This window comes from Nymphaea colorata, chromosome 10, assembly GCF_008831285.2.
Source record: "Nymphaea colorata isolate Beijing-Zhang1983 chromosome 10, ASM883128v2, whole genome shotgun sequence".
Taxonomy (NCBI): Eukaryota; Viridiplantae; Streptophyta; class Magnoliopsida; order Nymphaeales; family Nymphaeaceae; genus Nymphaea; species Nymphaea colorata.
In genome coordinates, this window is record NC_045147.1 from 11,485,419 (window position 1) to 11,507,442 (window position 22,024).

At 37.9% G+C, this 22,024-nt stretch overlaps 1 protein-coding gene across 1 annotated transcript; it reads right to left on the reverse strand.

Annotated features, from left to right (window-relative positions):
* Window positions 1-1,249: 1,249 nt before the first annotated feature.
* Window positions 1,250-19,930, reverse strand: LOC116262436 (kinesin-like protein KIN-UB). The gene is made up of 19 exons (XM_031641801.2): window positions 19,328-19,930; window positions 18,611-18,711; window positions 18,371-18,493; window positions 14,782-14,967; window positions 14,340-14,561; window positions 13,998-14,163; window positions 9,899-10,048; window positions 9,435-9,523; window positions 7,525-7,728; window positions 5,442-5,576; window positions 5,097-5,231; window positions 4,894-5,025; window positions 4,609-4,747; window positions 3,896-3,988; window positions 3,577-3,702; window positions 3,335-3,460; window positions 2,572-2,715; window positions 2,071-2,199; window positions 1,250-1,993 (listed from the first exon to the last, which is right to left on the reverse strand). The coding sequence occupies exons 1-19, from the start codon at window positions 19,494-19,496 to the stop codon at window positions 1,833-1,835; spliced, it is 2,730 nt and encodes a 909-aa protein (XP_031497661.1). The 5' UTR covers window positions 19,497-19,930; the 3' UTR covers window positions 1,250-1,832.
* Window positions 19,931-22,024: the final 2,094 nt, after the last annotated feature.

Genomic DNA, 22,024 nt, shown 5'->3' on the forward strand with positions numbered 1-22,024 from the left:
ACACTGAACATTGTTTCATTTATGCGAACCAAAGCTTGGCAGTTCTTTCGAACACATCGCAAGTTTAACGAGAGATATAATGGACATAGGACAGAATTCTCCAGAGTTCCATTAGAATCTAGATGGGACCTCGAGTTCTGCTTCTCTTGATACAAAGCTAACTATAAAATCTGCGCATGTTTGAAATATGTGAAATTTAATATTCTTTTTTGTAAATTAAAAAGCACTCCTGCTTTTACAAAAGTTACGTCACTCACTCTTCAATAAATTCGAGTGATGGCATGCCTGGTTATCAAAGAATTGCTGTTTGACAGTTGTCGACATAATAATAATAATAATAATAATAATAATAATAATAATAATAATAATAATAATAATAATAATAATAATAATAATAACATGAAGACCCTTAAGATCTTCAATGCATATATAGATATACTGTCCCATGGCGATCTTGAACATGATTCAAAGCATGGACTCGAATAACGACAGTCAAAAATCCTGCCTGCCATGACTTCCTTTACTTTGTCACTTCGAGCTGGCTCCCAGATGCGCAGAAGGTGGTGCAATTCGTGCAGAGCGTGAGGATGACATCGCCGATCCTCGAGGGAGAATCAATGGCAGAAAATTTAATGGTAGAGAAGGGCAACAATTATTAAATGCAAGAGTTCTAGTCACCATGCACACCATGCGCCAAAAGCTTTCCCCTGAATGTTGGAACTACTGTAACAAAAGTATCTTTGGCAATCCAAAATAGTGGAGTTAGACCTCTCTCCCCATACCAAAGCGTTGGAACTCGACTTCCTAACCATGTACTTGATTTTACCTTTGTCAAGTAATCAAACGTTTTACACATACAGCCTTTTATGAGGGGTACCACGTAATCGATCATAGTGATGCCTACATATACAGCCATTCATGAGTAGCACATCACGTCTCCTACGTTCAACACATATTATAGGTATCAAACGGACACCTGATTATAGTTATCGCCCAGACTGCAAGGAGAAAACAGCCCTTGAGGCAACACCACTGTACTTTCTTAACATCACCCCAGCGTCAGTTACTCCAAAGGTAAATATTGAAGAAGTACGAGTCATTGTAGGAATTGAAAATTATTATAGGAAACAGTGATTACTGCAATTAGGTAGGAGAAATAGTCAAGGCACAACAATCTCACGACTTTCGATCCAGTATTCCCCAAAAGTTTCAGCGATGGGTATAACAATAACATTGTACACATGAGAAAGAACAAGAATGACAAGCATTGAGATACATTTATCATGAACTTTCTATATATTGTCGTTCTTCTCCGTACAAAGAGACTGTTGCTCACGATTTTCCTGTACCCAGCAACAGCCAAGACCCAAAACATAGTCCACCCATCTCACTGCCTTTACAAACTGTTACTTCTTACAACACTGACAAAGATCCCTTTTAGTTTTTACATGTACAACGCATTTCTCAAGACCAACTGGAGGGAGAATCAAATTCTAATTTCACCCTCAAAAAATGTAAGCGCCTACTACAGCAAGTCATTCAGCAACAGCATACCACATTCCCCACACTCCCCACCACCAACCGATCCCCTTCGTGCTCCCATGCTTTTCATCAACTTCCATTCCCTCACCCTATAATCTACCGCCTCCATCCAAAAACTCATTGCCCGACCAGCTTGCATCAAAAAGCTCATTGTGACACGGGAAGCATGGCAGGAATCAAACGGAAAAGAATGGAAAGCCACTGGCGAGCACCACTCTATAAAAATCTGAGCTCTCGTAATAGCTGGCCTTCTGTTTCATCATATATGCATGCACACTATTTCTGTGTCATCAGCATTCCATCTTTAGCCTTCGAAGTTCTGTCTGGAATATGGGGCTCGAAACAAGAGTCCTATGTGCTAACGTCCTAATATCCTCCCGTGAACAATTACGAGCAATGCGGACCAGCTCGTACAATGCGCCTCCACCAATTAAGTCCTTGGCATTCACTTCTAAAACAATAAAATCTCGTTATTAGAACTTTTAGACTACTTTACCAGGAAAGTGATGAAGATGAGAACCCACTAACCATGCTGTGCCAAATGACACAATGCCAGCTCAATGTGGCGCCTTATAGGTGATGCTTCATTATTTGCATTACGGACAATCCATGGGAGAGCCCCGTCGTCAATCAGAAGTGAACGCCCAGTTTTACTACCTTCATTGACAAAGCACCCATTGTTGGTTAATATAACGAGATCTGAAGTCCTACATGTTTGATTTCAATCAACATGGGTGTAGTAGACCTACAGAAAAGGTTAAAGTATGTACTACAATTACTATATGAAAAAGAACACCCTCAAAATTACAAGGAACCCAAACTCCACTCTGAAAGATGGCTTGCACTCACGAACTAACAGAACTGCCATAGAAGAAGCAGAACCCAAATTGCAGAAGATGATCCAAAAAGTCCCCATCAACAAGGAATAGTCTATAGTCTCTGGGGATAGAAATGAAAAGCCATAATAAAACTAAAAACAGCACAAGCAATTAGACACACATGATATCATCAAAATCATAAACAACTCACCTTGACTAACTGCTCTAGACTCACACTTTGCAAAATTTGCAATACCACGTGCAACTTGAGCAAGAACATCGGGGTGTCCACATCTGACCATGCCAAGTAAAGCCCTGATCCCACCTTCACTCCGCAACTTCGTCTGTAGTTTATCTGCAGAACACAAAAGAACCAAAAGAACATCCAAATAAAATCAGTAGTCATTTGTAAGCAGTTCAGTTACCATGGTCACACCATCAAATCCCATCAACTGCATGAAGACAAATTTACACAGTTTTCCCATTTCTCATTTTCTCTAAATTTAGAAATATGTCAGCCAAAAATCAATTTTATCCCTATTCTTCGGGACTAGGAGACTTGAGCGGCTCAGAAACCAAATGGGTTATTCCAAATGTCAACAAGACGACAAAAAAGGACAAAACTTAATCCAGATCCATGAATCCAAAACAGACTAAAGAGGACTCAGGTCCATCTTAATTAATCCCAATCCCAAATCTGAAACCAGAAAGATAATAGGCAAATAAAACATACAGTAACCCATGTACCTGAAGGATAACATGGGCTCATATGATCTGTATGATAGTGACCGAGCAATTTCAGTGACCAAATTTTACTAGTTAAATCAACAACCAAGTAAACCTAATCCTTGTTGCAGTTAACTCCAGAATCACATGGGAAAATTTGCAAATCTACATAGACTTGAACCCTGAATCATTCAGAAGAAAGAACACCCATTCAGAAAAGCAAAAGTGAATATGAAAAAGCTTCATACCGTTGCCACAGAGATTGGCAATGGCTCCTGCAACCATCCGAAGTGTCTGAGGGTCCTCTGCTTCAGCAGATGTCAGTGACAACAAGCCAATACCCCCTTGTGCCATTATCAACTCTTGGTTGGTTTCTGTAGAAAGGAATTAATGGCAATAAATACTTATGAATGACAGAGAAAGAAAAAGTTTAGCAGTTCAATTAGAACCAAACATGCTATATAGAATAAATGGCCCAAGCCCAGGTTACCATTCATTGCAAGGTTGGCAATTGCACCAGCAGCTACTCTCCGTATTATCTCATCCTCCGAACTTCTAAGAAGTGCCAATAGAGAAGCCAGACCGCCAGCTTCAACAATCTTCTGCTGGTTTGATTCTGTTCAAGATAAAACAATGAAGTTGAAGACTTGCAACCAGAAGAAATTAAAGGCTGAAAATGAAACAGAAAGCTAATAGGAGACACCATCAACCTTCACACTATGTATAGAAGCTTCCAAAATTAAAATCAGTCCCAGGAAATTCATCAGAATCCAAACTAAGAAAACAATACATCAGATTGATAAAAATACCTTCAGCCGCTAGGTTCGCAATCACTTTAACTGCATGAATACGAACGTCTGCATCTTCCGACTCCAGCAGCGATAATATCTTTTGCAACCCAACTAGATCAGAGAAGAACAGACAAAACCATGAGGAAGTCGGAAAGCTTACATGCACTGGTAATGAAGAGTAGTAATATGGACAGATCACTTTGGCCAGCCCAATCAGGTTTGTCTTAGATATAAACTTTATGTTAAATATAGCTTAAACTGTATCCGAGTCTAACTCTTGATGAAAGACCAACCATGTTTGAACCTGAGACAGATTTGAAGAAACAATTGCATGATGCTTAAGTTAACAAGTAATGTTTCATAGCAGGATACATTTATAAGGAACATGTTTATGAATAGCATCCAATTTCTTACTGAAATAACATTTGTGTATACACATCACTAGTCCTTTCTAAATGCACCATAGACACCTTACAGATGCAATCAGAGTCCAACCAGATTCGCATATGTCGATCAACCCCAGGTGAAAAATGCAAACAAAAGGTAATTTTTCACAGCTAAGCCAACCCAATTATTAATTGATATTCCATCAAATTCACTCAGGGATTCAAGGTTGGACGTAAGTCCAATTCAAAACCATACTATACCCTTTATGTCCCTAATATAAGCCTCATTCTCGTAAGAATAGGTGGCAAAATCAAATTTAATTTTTATGTATCCCAGAAATTCACCTTGTTCAAAGAGTTTGGCAACTGAAGCTTTCTGGCCATCTCCTGCTTCTTCTGCATGGGGACGCCTGATTGCAGCCATAAGTGAATCCATTCCTGCAAGGACTTTTCCAGCTGCTCCTCTATCAAGACTTCTCCTTGTCTGAAAACATTGAACTGTGTCAGATAAAATGTGAATCTGAAACCATGCAGCGTTTATGCATGCAGATCAGATAGACCAGAACAATTATAGACATATACAACTTACAGACAAGATTCAGGCACTTGGAAAAACAGCTCTTATCATACCTCATCAGCTTCCAAACTTAGTTGCAACAATTGATTCTTAAGCATTGCAATTTCTTCTTCAAGTTTCTCCTTCTGAATTGATTCATCTTCCAACATCTTCCGTAGCATTGAAATCTCATTATTATCAGCAACCTGTTCTAAAAGTACTCCCATCAGCACTAAGAGCTGATAATTGTGCTAGTAAAAAAGGCAGTTGTTCATACCTCTGGCCTTCTCAATGGAAGAAGCTGATTTTTGAGGACCTTGACCTCTTCTTCTGCAGCATGCCTTTGTTGGCTTTCTTTCTGCAGCAATTCCTTGATGTGGGCCAATTCCTCAGATAAAGAAGATGAGGATCCCTGCAATATGCAACACAAAGATGTCTGAAACAACCTAATGGAAAACTTCCTAAATAAACAACTAAAAGATCTCATTGAATGTTAAACATAAATTATAGATGCTGTCCAAGTTGCTATTTTGACTTCACGACACAACCAAGACCATCTGTACAAAAATTCATCACATCAAAAAACTATCGTGAATAGGAAACATCTTATGTTTGTTCCAACCTTGCTTGAGCATGCTTTGTCCAGACATTTATTTCCAGCTCGTTCATCAGCTAACTTTTGTTGATTCTTCACACATTGTTCTTCAAGCTTCCTAATTGCATCCAGATAATCCTTTTGAAACTTTAGCTTCTCATTCTACCAAAAACAAATATTTTCTATTAATTCATGCAGTAGAAACTTCATCAATGGCTATAATAAGCACCATCTAAAGAACTTCCTTTTTGGAGAAAAATTACGTTCATGCCTCGAATCAACCAACCAATACACAGGCTTTTCAATGGTTCTAAAATTTCATTTCAACTTATGAGGATTTCCTCATCTTTAAGCCAAAGAAAAATGCTGTCTATGGTCAGACAGTAGAAATGACTATCAGATCTTTGAGTTTGACGCAGTTTTCCTAGTAGAAAGAATCCAACAATGCATATATAAATTGAGAGCTTTAACTGGAAGATGGATGTTTTTTATAAACATGGAGACGGAAAGCCTATAGACATGGAAAGCCTACATAACAAAAACAGTAGATGGAAAGTGAAATTCATTGTTGTACAATGCACAACAGAAAATGTACTGGTCAGGCCCAGAGTTAGAGAAGTAAAACTATAAAGCAAGAAATTGCAAATTTAATCTTTTAATATTAACAAATCACAAAAAAGTGAAACTTTAGAAAAGGAAAACACAAAAAAAATTTGAGAAATATGGGAAATACGAAGGGATACTGTTCAGAGAAAACCGTGAGCTGCATAAACATAACAAGGTACTAATAAATGCTACCCTATGTCGTACGGACTCTTTAAACAGGATGCAGCATCCGCGTCGATGCGACGTGAGTGTGGATGCGGTGCGGCTCCGACTTGCACCCCATGTTTTTTCTTTTAATTTTTTTTTTCCTTCTTATTTTTTCTTCTCTCTCTCTCTCTCTCTCTCAGTAATAAAAGTAAAAAAAAAAGGACAAATTAAGCTAAGAAACAACCATATAATTATATATGTACAATGACAATATTATATATATATATATATATATACACCCTCGCCAGACCCCCGCACCCAATTTTTTTAGGATGTGCTGCACTAGCACCGGCACTGGCATCCACACCCGCAGCCCCACTAGCACCCACACCCCACATCCATGTGACATAGATGCTACCTACCACATGAATGTTTTTATCAGCAGCTTGAATTTTTTTATTTTGGAGGATAGAAATAAGCTTAGATAGGAAAACCCAAGTTTTGTGACATAAAATCAGTCCCTTTTTTTTGGCTTTACATCTAAGAAACTAAGAATGCCTTTCATCAATTCATGTCAAAATTAATATTCAGCCCTAAGAAATGTATGCAACATTACATTTTAAAAATAAAAAATTAAAAAAAAAAACCTTTTTGTCATCTTTCTGTTTGTAATTTGATGATGTAATGTTAGATACACCCTCCATCGTACTGTAGTGTAAAATATAAGTTATACCCAACACAGTATAGTTATAACTCTAAAAGACTAAAACTAGTTTCAGAGGTGCAATATATTAGTTTTCTTAAATTTCATGCAATGTAATGTATCTGATAATAAACCACATTATGTATGGCACAGATAAAATGGACAAATACATGCTAAAGCTAATGATTTTTGTGTAATATGATTATTTAGCTCCAATACCAGAAGACCAGATAGGATATTTCAAGTTAAAGATTAATGAGGAAAATTATACCCAAAGCTGCACAGCACAACAAGATCAGAAAAAATGTTACTTTTCAGTTTTTAGCACCAATAACGATTTTGACTTCATTTGATATCCTAGCATTGTAGTTGTTAGGATTCTCCAGCTTAATTTGGTGTTTTAACAGTCTACTTGTCGCAAAAATTTGCATAACTGACATGAAGAGAATTTCAAACATAAGTTCAATGAGTGAATATACAAAGTAATACATTTAAGAGAACAAAAACATGTGCTGTCACAAAAATAATGAGCCAGAAAATCAATTCTGTGGTCCATCAAAAGTATGTGGTCCGCCTTCCAGTTCATGTAAAGCGAAGAAGAGACATCTAGATGCCACTATACTAATGAAATCAGAAGCACAAAGAGGGGCCAACCTCCAAGGCATGTGCATATTCACTTTCAATCTCAGCAATACGAGTCTGTGCCTCGAGACTGACTCTTTCAACCTCGTCTTCAAAAGCTTTCTGCTGTCTCTCATGTTCGGCAATGATTTTGTCCAATTGTATTTCTAGCCTTCTGCACATACTCTTGTAATCAAATTCTTCCTTCAGCTTCAACATGTTCTCTACTTTCATCGCCTATCAAAGCACATTATACTCAGAGAAGGCATAAAACACATATATGAATAAGCACATAAAAAAAGTTCAAATAAACAATAAGAAGGAAAAAATTATCCATTGTTTCAATATCGGAAAATTAATGTCCGGAAGCAACCTTATTGTTAGAAACCAAGGGAAGGCTTGATACAAACATACATAGTCATCGGAAGCATATTCTAACCTCCATTATTTTCAACAAAGGAAAATCCAGTGACCCAGAAAACATGAAAAATAGTTCATAAGCAAGAATCAACTTCTTCAAGCATCAAAAACTGAATAACTTGATCCTGGTAGAGTAAGCAGATACCCTAATCATGAAAACTATGAAGGTGCTGATGAATCCCAGTCAATGCATAAAAGCTAATTTCCTCGAAATCCTAAGTCTACTCGGAATACGTAAAATCATAATAAAGACAAGACCAAACAACAAGATAAAGAAAATGCTAGACTGAATTTTTTGCCCACTTCATCATCATACAAAAAGGCATCATCATTCTAGAATCCTTTAGAGGAAATTACTTGAACTTCCACAAGCTTACCATTAAGTTATGATAGCATTCACCCCTTAATTTCAAGCTTTATGGTTTGATAAACCTCCACTTCTAAGTAATATGGAGGTTGCTGCAACTATGTCACACTCGCAGAAGGTGCTAGTGCAAGTGTTGTGTGACTCCAACTCAACAAATTCAATCATCAGCCGCGTCAGGTACAATCAACTATGGGCATTAAATACAACAAGTACTGTCAAATGAATCCGAAAGTGATAGATCCATCAAATCATTTCCACAAGCAATATATATATATATATATATATATATATATATATATATATATACACACACATTGACACAATACAGCCAGAGGTAAATCTACAAGCTATGCAATTCCAATTACTAATGATGCTTTTTCTTTCCCTTGCGTGTCTCAAGCCTCATAGGTTACAAAAGAACATCATATATAGACATAATATTATTAGAGATGAATCTACAATGTGCAATTACAAGTTACTATTGAGACTTTCCTTTCACTTTTATGTCTTGAGCCTATAGGTTACAGGAAACATTCTGAATCCCAACTGATCTTATTAAGGTTAGCCTTCCTCATTCCAATCCTCTTAACCACATGCCACCATAACACAAATTTCATTCTCTGTTTCAGTTTACCTTGTAGATAACAGCTCAACGTCAGTTTCGTTGGTCCTGGTCCCATCCCATAATCCCTCCTAGGTTGCAACAGAAAGCAAAAGGTACCGTTTCATTGCTTCAAATATGTAGATGCCACACCCATACCCCAATTTTTTTGATAAATTCCACCAAGCCCCTAGACTTGATAGATAAGACATAGGTTCATCCCTACCATATCAGTAAATGGCAACAGATAAGAAGTTTCATTTTCCATACACTTATTCAAACTGAATAAGACGATGTTTGTCCACTGGAACACACATCCAAATTGAGGAAGACAACTATTGCTCACTGGAACACCTACTGGTATGATCTGCCAACCTCCATAACTAAAAGTCTAAGACATCTACAACTTACTATAAAAAGCTTATTTTGATAGATAGACTATGAAAGTTAAACTGTAGCAAGATAGGAGGCTATTCTAAATCTGCAGTTAAACTAACATTATTTCTTAGCAGATTGCCAAAAAAAATAATTAGTGCTAGAATCCAAGAAACTCACTCTTTGTCCAAACATTATAGTACTTGCAGTTTCTCCTCGATGTCGTGGAGATGGACCTATAGTTATAACCAAGGAAGTTCTTGCAGTACCTGAAACATTTCAACATTGCTAAGAAAAAAGCAAGGAAACTAATCACTAGATAGGAGTGATATAAAGTCTGCACATGGATGTTCCATGTTACTGTTAACCTTTGAAATTAAGCATTCAAATTACAACTTCATATATCCACCTCATAGACATACAAGATAAAAAGCTTCTCCCCAGAAAATTCACATGATAATATTAATAATAATAATGGTGACCATCTACCATTCAAGGGCTAATTTGAAGTTTGAACTTTGAAGTGAGCAGTTCACCACAAATAGGGGAAAGCACCCAATCAAGGCAAGCAACATTATAGCAGGATGTTCCCATCAAACTTGTCTTTCAAGTAAATGAAGATTCTAAAGTGAAAGATATTCAACCTCCAAATGAATCTCGAAGAAGCCTTGTTAATTTTGAATCTCGGACAGGTACATGTGGACTATTTTCTGCAAGTGCATTAATGCACTTTCCCAAGGCACTCAATGACAGATTAATTGATTTTGCTTCTTCAAGGTTATGCCCCTCACTTCCTGCAAAAACATATTTTACCAAACTTTGTTATCATGATTAAGGGACAAACACAACTACAAAACTGAAAATATGAAATCAAGGGCTTTAAGACTCAAACAAGATAATGTATAAACCTCCACTATGCATATATTAAAAAGACTGAAAGATGGTAAATCAGGCCATGTGAGACCAGCATCCCAGGCCTTGACATAGCAATGACATGAAGATCAGACATAGCTTAGTACAAAATACAATCAAGATAGGTAAAATAAGAGGCAATAAGCAGATTTATCTCCTTTAGTTGCAAACAGAAGAAAATTTATTTGTCGATTTTTAAGAATTATAAGATAGAAAACAAGACAGAGAAAAACATAAAGCTGGACATCATCCATAACATGGAAAATCTACTGGCAACAAAATAAAGGAGGAGAAATTTATAAATGCCCGATCAACATTAGATGTATTTACCAATAACTGCCCAGCATTCGAAAAATTATGCTTGACAACCTGACTTCCACACTTAATTCTCAAACGACTGCTTTTGGCAACTGTCATTTACTTATCCAAGGATAGGGTTGAGTAAATAAATTAAAATGACCTTGATACTCTAATACTTTATCTCAAATTATATTGCTTTTCTCATATATATATATATATATATATATATATATATATATATATATATATATATATATATATATATATATAAAATCTGAAGCCATAATCTAAAACATTGCACCATGCCAGTGACCACAGCATCTTCGCCAGCAACCCTGGTCAGTGCACCATCATTTTGCACAACCCCAACAACAGCACCACCATGATTTCTGGTGCCAATAAAAGTGTAAACCCATTATTGACCCAGTTATTAGTAGTGATCAGACAGAAAACCTGACGCTCAATGTAGGTAATGCTTATTAGAAGCACCAAGTCAAGAGGAACTGCCAGCCTTAGTGTGTTGAATTACTATGAAGCATGAATCCTGTTTACCATCCTCATGATGGTGGTATCTGTCAACACATTGGGCATGCTTGCACAGTGTTAGGAACTGTCAACATTCTATGCTTTGGAAACAGCAACGCCTGGGTTATTCTCTTTCCTTTATTGGTGGGAGAAATACAGGAAGAGAACTCAATTAAGAACTATAAATTTAGAAGAATTTATTTGGGTTATGCTCTTTCCACCACCATTTAAGAAGAATCCGTTTGTGAATCTCCTAATTGTCAGTATACGATTTTGATAATATTTTAAATGTTACGCATGATTCTGTAAGTTACTCAATTAGAAAAGATAAATATGTCCAGGTGCAAGCTATGCAAGTTTGGCGATGCTTATAAACAAGTCAAAGAAGAAAAAGGAAAAAAAACCAGTCTCAACTCTCAAATATTCCCCATTTTTCTCAAAAAATGTGAAAAGGGGAAATAAAGAAAAATGCAGAAAAAGGGAAAGCATGATATTTTGGAAAAGAAACACCAAAATGAAAAGAACATGCTTTGAAGTTTTATCTCATCTTTGTATTTTTCCCTTTCCACAAAATTTGCTTTACATATATTTAAATTTGTATGTTCATCTTAATATTTTAATAATTATTTTGTAATTTGACTAGAAAAAAATATTAGAAAACTCAAATTTTCATGATTTTTCTAATTACTTTTTTATATTTTTTAATTTTTTGAATCCCCAGCATTTCCCGAGAAAAGACAAACTCCCCATGCAATAAAAGCCCAAGAACCATATCTGCGACAATGGCAAAACTAGAGACTTTAATAGTATTTCTACAGATCCAAATACGGCAACTTCAATAATTAGATTTTACTACAGTAAGAATGAATATTTGTGGGTATTTCAACCGTGAGCGTTCAAAAACTTGGAGAGTGGCAGCTTTTTTCCAAAAAGGAAGTCCTCTCAGGTATATTCTTCACAGGGTAGAAATTGGAGATAACACAAGGAAGATACACAAAGAATAAAACTTTCCATGAGCCAATTAGATGGAAATGCAAGTTCAGGTAGAAGCTAATCAAAATATCATAAAATAAAAGATCCACATTCAACTATTATTAGCATGATATTTAGAATCCACTGAATGACAAAATGATCAACTTGAAGAAGATATACTAAGTTACTAACAGAATATGTGGGATAACTTTCTACAGCTAAGAAAAGGAAAGATCTAAAAAGCTAATAAACAAATTGCAAGTGTACAACTGAAAATGGAGTTTCTAGATAGCTGCTGAAAGAAATGTTTATGTGCAGCAAATATCGTGCGATCAAAAAAGTCATAAGCAGAGATTGTGTATAGCAGGGAATTAATAACATGGGCGCTCCTAAAGAGCTGCCACACCCACATCGACACGAGCTGGGTGCTGGTACTGGTGCGGCTCCAACACGGCACGTTTGCTGCAGTCAGTCGAACTAGGCCAAAGGCCCAAAACTGACCTTTTTAGATGCACACCTGACTAAATTAGATTAGAACAAATGTTTATAATGACTAAAATGTAAAATATAGTTAAATAAGGCTAATAAACAGTTAATTAACTATATAACAGATTTATATATATATATATATATATATATATAACTGTTTAATAACCTTATTTAACTATATTTTACACTTTTGTTTCGTCGTTATAAGCATTTATTCTAGGACTAATTTAGTCAGGTGTGCATCTAAAAAGGTCAGTTTTGGCCTAGTTCGGCTGGCTGCAGCAAACATGCCATGCCGGAGCCGCACTAGTACCAGCACCCAGCTCGTGTCGATGCGGGTGTGGCAGCGCTTTAGAAGGCCTTTGCTTACACAGAGACTCAACCAAGCAAGAACTCGGCTGCCCTTTGCTGTTCATGTGGACAGCCTGCATTTAAAGAAAAGGAAAAAAAAATGAGGCGTTGAGCAACTTGTCGCTTCGTCATGAGGGACGAGGAAGCCTTCCAGCCTCTCGCTGGAGGGCCGGCCGGTCAGCGGTGACCCACCGGTAAGAGAAGGGGCGGAGAGCAGGCCTCCGCTGGTCTCTCCTTCTTTGAAGTGGAAAAGGGGAGAAAACAAGCCTCCTTCTATCTTATTTTCAGGAGGGCTGCTGCAACATTCCCATCCCCTACCCCCCTACCCCCTCTCTTTGAAGGGGCGGTTTGGAAGCCACCAGCAGTAGGGGAGACTGCCCCTAAAAAAAAATAATAATAAATCATAGCAAACCTTTTTCGAGGGCAGGGGAGGCATCCTCCCTGTTGCCCCTCCCTCATCAGCGGGGCAGGAGGGGCAAGTCGGGCGACAATGAGGGCACCGGCAGGGGAGGCCCATGCCTCCTTCTCCCTCTACAAGGGGGAAGCAGGGAAAGTCCTCCCCTCGTTTTTTTTTTTTTTGCAAATGCTCAGCTGAGGTCTGGCGTAAGCCTGTAAGGAAAGTCTTTATATATATATATATATATATATATATATATATATAATGTAAAAGGAGTTCCATACAATATTTATGGTGTCAAAAATATTAACATTTCTCTTCAGTTTCATCAGTCCTTGTTCTATCTCTCTGTTTATAATTTTGGGCACATTGCAACCGTCCATACCCACTTGCCGCTGTCTCATTGCAAGTGTTCGATGTTTTCTTCCACAGTTCCCTATGTCATATGGGTACGGGTGCTGGTGTGGATGCAACAATTTTCAAAAAACTTTTGGTGTGGATGTGGTGAGGAGAAATGTTAATATTTTTTACACCATAAATAATGTATGGAACTCCTTTTTAAAAACATGCCATCTGTTTATACAAATAAAATGTGTGATATTTTTATGCATAAAGTAGAAATTATTAATAGCAGCTATTTCAGTAAGTTGATCCAGCCAAGTCCTAAGACAAAAACAGACGAATTCAGGCGAATGGATTTTTAAACTGTAGGACTAAGAACATAACAGATAAACTGCATACTTTAAAATTGAATTCTTAACAATCAAACAGAGAGATCCATGACAGCTTAACAGTACCTGACTTGTCAATGCGTTCTGAACCCGCCAAATCTACAACAACTAACTTGCTTTTCCTAACCAGCATTGGCCGCAAACCTTTGAGTGCGAGTGAACTATTACCATTTTCACCAGGAAGAGAACCTTCTTGGTCATGCCTTCCTCTGACAGCCCTCTTAATATGTACCTACAAAATGCCATGCATATAGCATTAACCTCTGAGAAATGACTGCATTACTAAACATAAATGAAACAAAAAAAATTGGTATTACAGTGTCAGGTGAAGGGGTTCCCTTAACCTTCCCCTGTACCTATCTTTGAATAACTAAAAGAAGAAAAATCTAAAGTAAATTTGTTAGTCACCATGAGAATGGCATGACTACGAGAAGATTCAGTATTCAGTTTAGTATTGGCTGCAAATCTATGTGCTTCCCCTAACCGCAGCAGCTCCAGAAAACTTTGCTGATCTTTTACTTCTACCAAAGTAGCCCCAGGCAATGAAACGTCACCCGTCTTTGGATCTTCCAGGATAGAGATATTATCATTGCCAGGATCAAGGAGGTCTTGGATCGTCTCCATGTAAAGCTGCGCAATTTCAACCAAACAGAAACATAAGCAACCATTCTTGTCAAGTCAAATCAAATCATGCCAAAAGTAAGACAATTGTATACTTATCCATATACAAAAGTAATGAAAACAAAATAACTACCACTTTGTACAGACAAGAATACATAAAGTATTAAGTAACCTTGTCTTTCACAAAAAACAAGTGTCTTAAGACTCTTTAATGGATATGTTACAGTACCTGCAAGTAGGAAATTGATACAGAATCAGTCTCAGGGGAAATATCAGCAAGAATGCCTTCCATGGAACGAACCATTATACCACGAGCTGCAGTATCTTCCTCCCCAAGCCTCCCAAGAGTGAAAGTTTTTCCAGTGCCGGTCTGCCCATATGCCATGATTGTTCCATTGTAACCCTCCATTACACTCTGCAAGAAAATGGCTCTTTAACACAAATCTTCTCTTTAAAAAAGATGATATCAGTTTTACACATTTGGACTTAGGACTATATGAAAGGGTGGCTGAACTGGGTTTTGATGGTAGGAACAGATATGCAAGTGTGCGACTAGCCTTCAGGAGCTGTACATCTAACAAGTCTTCTCAGGAACTAGAGACACTTTATGTGCATTTGTTGGTCCATAAGATCCCCTTGGTCTGTCTCATCTCCATTGCAGTTCACACACTTCATCTAAACAGACACTTGTCGATAAAATGCAGTTATACCCAATATTAGAGGTACTATCCTGAATGTAAACAGAATGGATGAAACAAGGTCAGGCGTAAATTTACTAGGTAGCCAATTTTGAGGATTTGAGGATACATTAGCACACTTAATAATTCAATATGCAAACAGAATAAACCACTGCCAAGATGTTATTATACATTGTGCATACATACTTCGACCTGTCAACGCTAAAATGATACCTACCATTGCTAAACACAACCCAGCACAAGATGAGCATTTGTGCATACATACTTCGACCTGTCAACGCTAAAATGATACCTACCATTGCTAAACACAACCCAGCACAAGATGAGCATCAACGAAAACTGACACTAGATTAATGAAAAAATCAGTCCTAGAAGACACTTCAGAGAATAACTACCAGCAGGACAGATCACGGAATCACTTGATATCATTATTCACTAGGCCAAACATTTAATCATAGTCACCATACTTTGAAAATATCCTGCTATTATGGACATAGTCGCGAAAGTATCCTAAGTTCCTAACATTACCAAACCGTTGCAACTTGCAACATTATCATGGATTGCCACAAGATATTCCTAGTATTTTTCCAAGTCCGTTATAAAAGTCTTTTCATATTTTCAAGCATGTGATTTTCTTTCATTGTGTTTCTTTTCTGTTTTTTGTTTTCAAAAAGCTTTTCTACTTGCTCCTTTATTTTTGCAAGAAACTAAAAGCCTTATTATCTTACACTTTTCCTTTTGTTCTTTGTATTCTTCGAGTTCAAAAAATTCCAAGAATTTCCCAAGAAAGTCCACATAGAAAGTTCCGGAGAAGACCTTACCAAAAACTATATGAATTATGCATTTACTTTTGTTTTATAACACCTTAGGCAGAAGGTAACACATTTTTTTCAAAAGACAATATCAGTTACGGCTTAGCAGGAGAACATGCCATAAAGAAGTTGAAAACCGAAAGTTTGCCAAGCTTGAATTTGCCAGTTGCCTACCTTGGACTTCCATTTTACATTCAAACCTTTTCAATTTTTATTTTTACAAATACTGTATTTGAATGCTGTAAAAAGCATATTGTAATGTGTATCAGTCGTGCCAAGAGTTACACCCTTTGTCACATGGGTACTGCTGTAAAGGCAGCGTACCCGTACCGGCCAGGTACGACACTGGTGCTGGTACTGGTACTGTCCTGGGTACCTCTTGGGTACCGGTCAAACAGTACCGGGTACGGTCAACGTACCCAGGACTGTACACCATTTACACTCAGGAAACACATACAAAGCTGTGTTTTCATATTTTTTTCAATAGTTTCTTCTTTAGAAACTATAAATTTTGAATCATGAATGCGCTATTTTCTTTGAATTCCTATTTTAGGTTATATGTATATATATATATATATACACATATATGTGTGTGTATATATATATATATATATATATATATATATATATATATATATATATATATATATATATATATATATGTACATACGTACCCCCGTACCCAAGTTTTTTGAAAATAGGCCAAACCAGTACCCGTACCAGCACTCGTACCGGCACCTGAACCCGTACCTATGTGACATAGGTTACACCATATTGTAACTTATCGTGAAAAATTTTATTTACTTTTTAATGTTACAAAATAAAAAGCAGAAAAAAATAAGAAAAAATAAAGAAAAGATCAGGACAATCAGAAAAATATGTTTTCTATGAAAAGTAAGTCATACATAAATATAGGCTTATACCGATGAATATTCTCCAATTTAACATAAGATAATCATAATCTCACAAGTCAACACATGAACAAATAAGTTTAAAGCCTTGTATATCACAAGATGAAATTGTTCAATGCAAATAACAAATGATCAATGTCTTCAACCGCAAGAAATCAGAATAAGTCGGAAACTTCTCTTTCTTCAACCACAAAAATCGATATCCCATGTGCAAGTCTAACATCAAATCGACATTTTCTCAGTCAAAAATAGCAAGTTTACTCTCATAATCAACTCCTAACAGTGTATAGGAGTCAGATGAAGAGGGCAATTTAAAACCAGAAGTAAAAAATCATGATTCAGGTGCCCTTTCTTTCAGTTGATCATGTATGGGTAATATTGCATTGTATCATACGATACACGTAAGATATTGCATAATACAGGTAAAATATACCCCCATATCTAGTTATGGGAGTATATCATATTGTAGAAGTACAACTTAGTTAGGATATGTATTTTAGATATGACCCCCTGATGTAGGATGCTTACCACATTGCTTTATTCTAGTAGTTATAAGTTACCCTCATATTTTACATTATTTTTGTTGTCTTCTAAAGATACTTCCTGAAAAGTTGGATTACTGAAGTTGGTCTATAGGCAGGTTGAAACTACTCATCAACAAAGTATGTGGCACCACACAAAACTACTTACTATCAAATGCATGTAAATAGAAAGAAAGCTCCCTTTTTTGAGGTTTTAAATGCATAATTTTTTGCTAAAACAAAAGCACCACAATTTCTTACAAAGTAAGCATAAATTATTTTTTAACTTCTGTCCTGGATCAGTATCTCCTGCTTCTAACAAAGTATATCAATTATATGCTGATGTGCCAGTTTTATATATTTTATATACCCTTCAAATGACGTCCATGCTTTATTTAGCTAAAAATGCTTACTCTAGGTCCTAGGATAAGGTTTCGTGCCTATATTTATGCCAAAAAATAAATGTGTTCACTCCGAGATCTTTCCCATGTTACTTATTTCTTCTCAAAATTCTCTTCTTCGAATTTTAAGCTTTTTCTATCCTCTGCCAATCTAATGGGACATAAACCATCCACTTTTTGACATCCCTACCTAGTATATCTTCTTTGCCTTTGTCTACTTGTTTCAAAAGCTATATGACACACCCTATAGGTGCTAAAAGATGAGATCCTTGGATGATTACAATGACTACCCACCATGGACTACAAGGCCTTGTCATCGTTGCACATTCTAGAGTGAAGATATTTGGCATTGCAACAGTGTCAAAGATTTGATATGATTTTGACCTTAACTGTTTAACTACTAGGTACACCTAGTCAAAAATCATTCTACTTCAAAACATGTTTTCATACTTCAGATATTAGTTACAAAGCGTACCTCCACAACAGGCTTCGCCACAACTTCATAAACACGCTTCTGTGAAGCAAACTCGGTAAAAACTTCATCAAACTGATAAGTGTCAGAATCCCAGTTGTTCCTCCGTAGCTTCAGTCTTTTGAGCTGAATCAAAAGACAATGAACAAATGAAGTAGGTTGATCAGAAACACCAGATTGGCGAACATCAGACCTGTAGTCCTAATTTGGATTGATATATCAAGGACATGATAAGAATCAAACCTCAGGTTGCAGCTCCACACAGTCTGCAAAATCCGCATCTGCAACCAACTCCTCTGCATTGCGAGGTCGTAGCCGGACAGCCACTCTGACTCTTCCCGGAACTGGATAGACACAAGCCACAAAACAAAAATACACTTGATTCCCGACGTTACATTGTTAGGTAACTCGCAAAACTTGAGAAGTAACGCAACGCAAATGGGTAATTTGGATTAGAAGTTCCCCATTAGAAAGAGAAGCTTAACAAACCTATATGTGACTTCAAAGGAAACAAGTCAACAAAGAAAGGAGGTAAAACGTAGTGGTTCCCACTACGCACATATCATACCAAAGCCACTAACCAGATCAAATCCGCAACCTACCTGTTACTAAGAGAACTAAGGCAAGACTGACATTGTGTAGGTATCGAACAAAAAATTGCAAAAATTACCCCTTAGACATCAACCACGACAACTAAGCTCGAGCACGCGAAACAGGATTCAAGCATAACCACGACGAACGAACTCCCTCTACATAGATCTAACTTCAAGAACCAGGAAACCCCCAAGGCACATTCTCTCTCCACCGAAGAAGCGTTTCACCCACCAAAGGCTCTAAGTAGAAGATCTTTGAAAGCAATGTGTCTCTTCCAACATCTAGTTCAAAATCAAAACCCTAACTCCCCACTTCCACTAGTAAGCACCAAACTTCCCCCCGCAGAGAAAGAGAGAGAAAACGGACCGCCGGAGTCGTCCTTGGAGGAGGCGATTGAAGCGGAGGTACTACGCCGGAGGGCAGCGGGCGGCTGCCTGGACTTGGTGGCGGACTTCGCGGCATTATTGACGGAGAGGGGGCGATCGATCTTCATCTGTCCCCTCAAAGCGCCGTTCCTGTAACCTCCGGTAGCCATGCTCTCAAACTCCCGTCCTCCGAACAACGCTTGCAACAACCCCCTCCTTACACGCTCACTGTACCAGATAACGCGAATCCTCACACACACTCCATGCGACTGTTGGCGACGAGCCTCCTCTTGAGAGACAAAGCGCAGGAAAGAGACACAGCGGAAACGACTCTGTTATTTGCCCCTGCCACCGCAAGAGTGAGAGAGAGAGAGAGAGAGAGAGATGGCGAGTAGCGTACGAGACAAGACAAGGGAGGAAAAAAAATGGAGGCCTCGGATTCAAATCTAGTGAAGGAAGACAACACAAGGAAAAAGCAGAGAGGGGAGGGAATGGCTGGAGGGCGGCGGTTCAATTGCACGTACGGGAGGTTCCCTTTGAGAGAGGCGCGCTTGGCCCACTCGGCCCACGCCACCCCCCGCCTCTGCTCCAGCTCCGGCCCAGCCCCGCCACCAAGCCTTCCCCATAGTCCCACCTCCTTTTCCCTTTCTTGGGACGACCCATGGCAACTGCCCCTTCTTTTTCCAAGGAAATTACCAAATCGGCCCTGTCCCCGTTCTGGCAGTCCCGGACATTGGAGTCCGGACAAGGTGGACTGGGCAAATAAATAACAATGATAATTTCATAGGTGTGGACCGTTCTCTTCTCCCCACCTCAACCTTAGATTAGGCTCAGTGGGTCGTCTAGATTGTTGAGAATATCCATGTTTTCTAAGTTTCTAACACCACTGGTAGGGATTTCAATGGATTAAGAAGTTGGATATGGATTGAGATTTAAGAAATGATACCCCATTATACTCGGATTCAGTTTTAAGTAAAATTCTGATATATTTAAATTCAGATTCAATTTCAAACATTATCCTATCTATATTCAGTGTCCATTTATTTTGGAAATTGGTTCTTAACTACATACATTTTTTTTATTTGTATTCTGAATTCGAATCCAGATATATGAATATCTCGGGTACATCTTATTCAAATCTGATTTATTGACATGACCCATGGTCAAAGTGCAACTTAACTTTCTGATTTGAACTTTAACTTCTCCCACAAGATGGTTCTTGAAAAACTTGTAGAGCAACAGTTTTTTTTTTAGACAAATAATGCAGCATGAAGTGTTTTCAAGATAAAAAGTTTTGAGAATATTTGACCTACTGGCGATATAAATGCATGTGCCATTGCTTGCGACTATAAAATGAAGTTGGTGTCAATCGCTTTCATCACAGCTGAGTGGATGAATGAAGTTCCACATCAACATGGCAGAGGCCAAGAAGTCGTCCAGCTACATCAGTTTTGTCAAATGGCATGTCCCGCTTTGAACCCACACGCCGTTAATGGCTGCCACCACTGAATCATGGAGACTCAGCATAAGTTGGTCTTCCCTCTCATGTCTTTGAATTGACTCAAATTATCAATTAGGCTACAGCACTCGCTCGAGCCGATTCCCCTTTCCTCCATCGTTTTCTGCTTGGTCTTCCTCATTAATGGATCCAAGAAAAAGGTGGCTTTCTATCAGAATGTAGGAAAACTCCATTGACTCGATCACTCTGCAGGCTGTCTTCTTGTTCCCCCCTGCAAATCTCACTAGCCAATTCCTCATTATACTGCAGCCGCAAACAGGTTAAATCCTGGAATCGAATCGATTACAGCTGAAAATGACAAAGCCCTTGTTCCAGATCTGGCCTATTTGCGGCCTCCTGAGCTTAGCAAGAAGACAGTGTTATCATTTTCAAAAGCATAAATGAATAAACATATTTTGCAGAGCACATGGTCATTAATGGCGTCCATGGGATTACAGTAGATCATTTGGGCACCCTCCAAAATTCCAACTTACTTTTGCATGAGCATAAATGGCCAATGGTGGTCCATATGCTGCATGGTTAGCTTTTTCTTACCTCGACGTTGTCTTTATTTGGTTGCAGCAGAGGGTCACCCACATGACAAATAATGCAGCACATCATTATTCTTTCTAAAGTTCTTTATGGAAGGAGCATTATATGGGCAATCATATTCTTGCATTGTCAAAGCTCCCTTTAACATAGACGATTGCTTAATCTCACCGATTACACCCCCACCAACCCAACCAGTCTGGCCACGCAACCTCTGCCTGGTTGCAGCATGTTCTGCAAACTTCATGGACTTCTGACGACTGATCTCCATGTATTCTTTTATTATTTCCTCAGGATGTGTTCTTGGCATTTTACCAACAGATCCATCCATGTACTTGAAGAAAGATAAAGGAAAAAGAGAGGATAAGTGGGTAAAAAAGGTTATTAAATGAAGTACAAGAAGGAGGAACTTGAATACAAGGAAATTATTCATTCAAACAGAGATACAGGGATTCATAGAGTATAAATCATGGCTTCTGTCTGCTTGCAGGAGAAAAGTAAGGATGCGGGGACTGTTATTTACTTTTTAAAGTGATTATTACAGAGGTAAAACATACTTGACCCTCTAACAGTAACACCATTTCTGAATGAGTTGTTGGTGTTTCCTCTCTGTAAAGTGGAAACAGAAACTCGAAGCAAGGAAGATGGGAA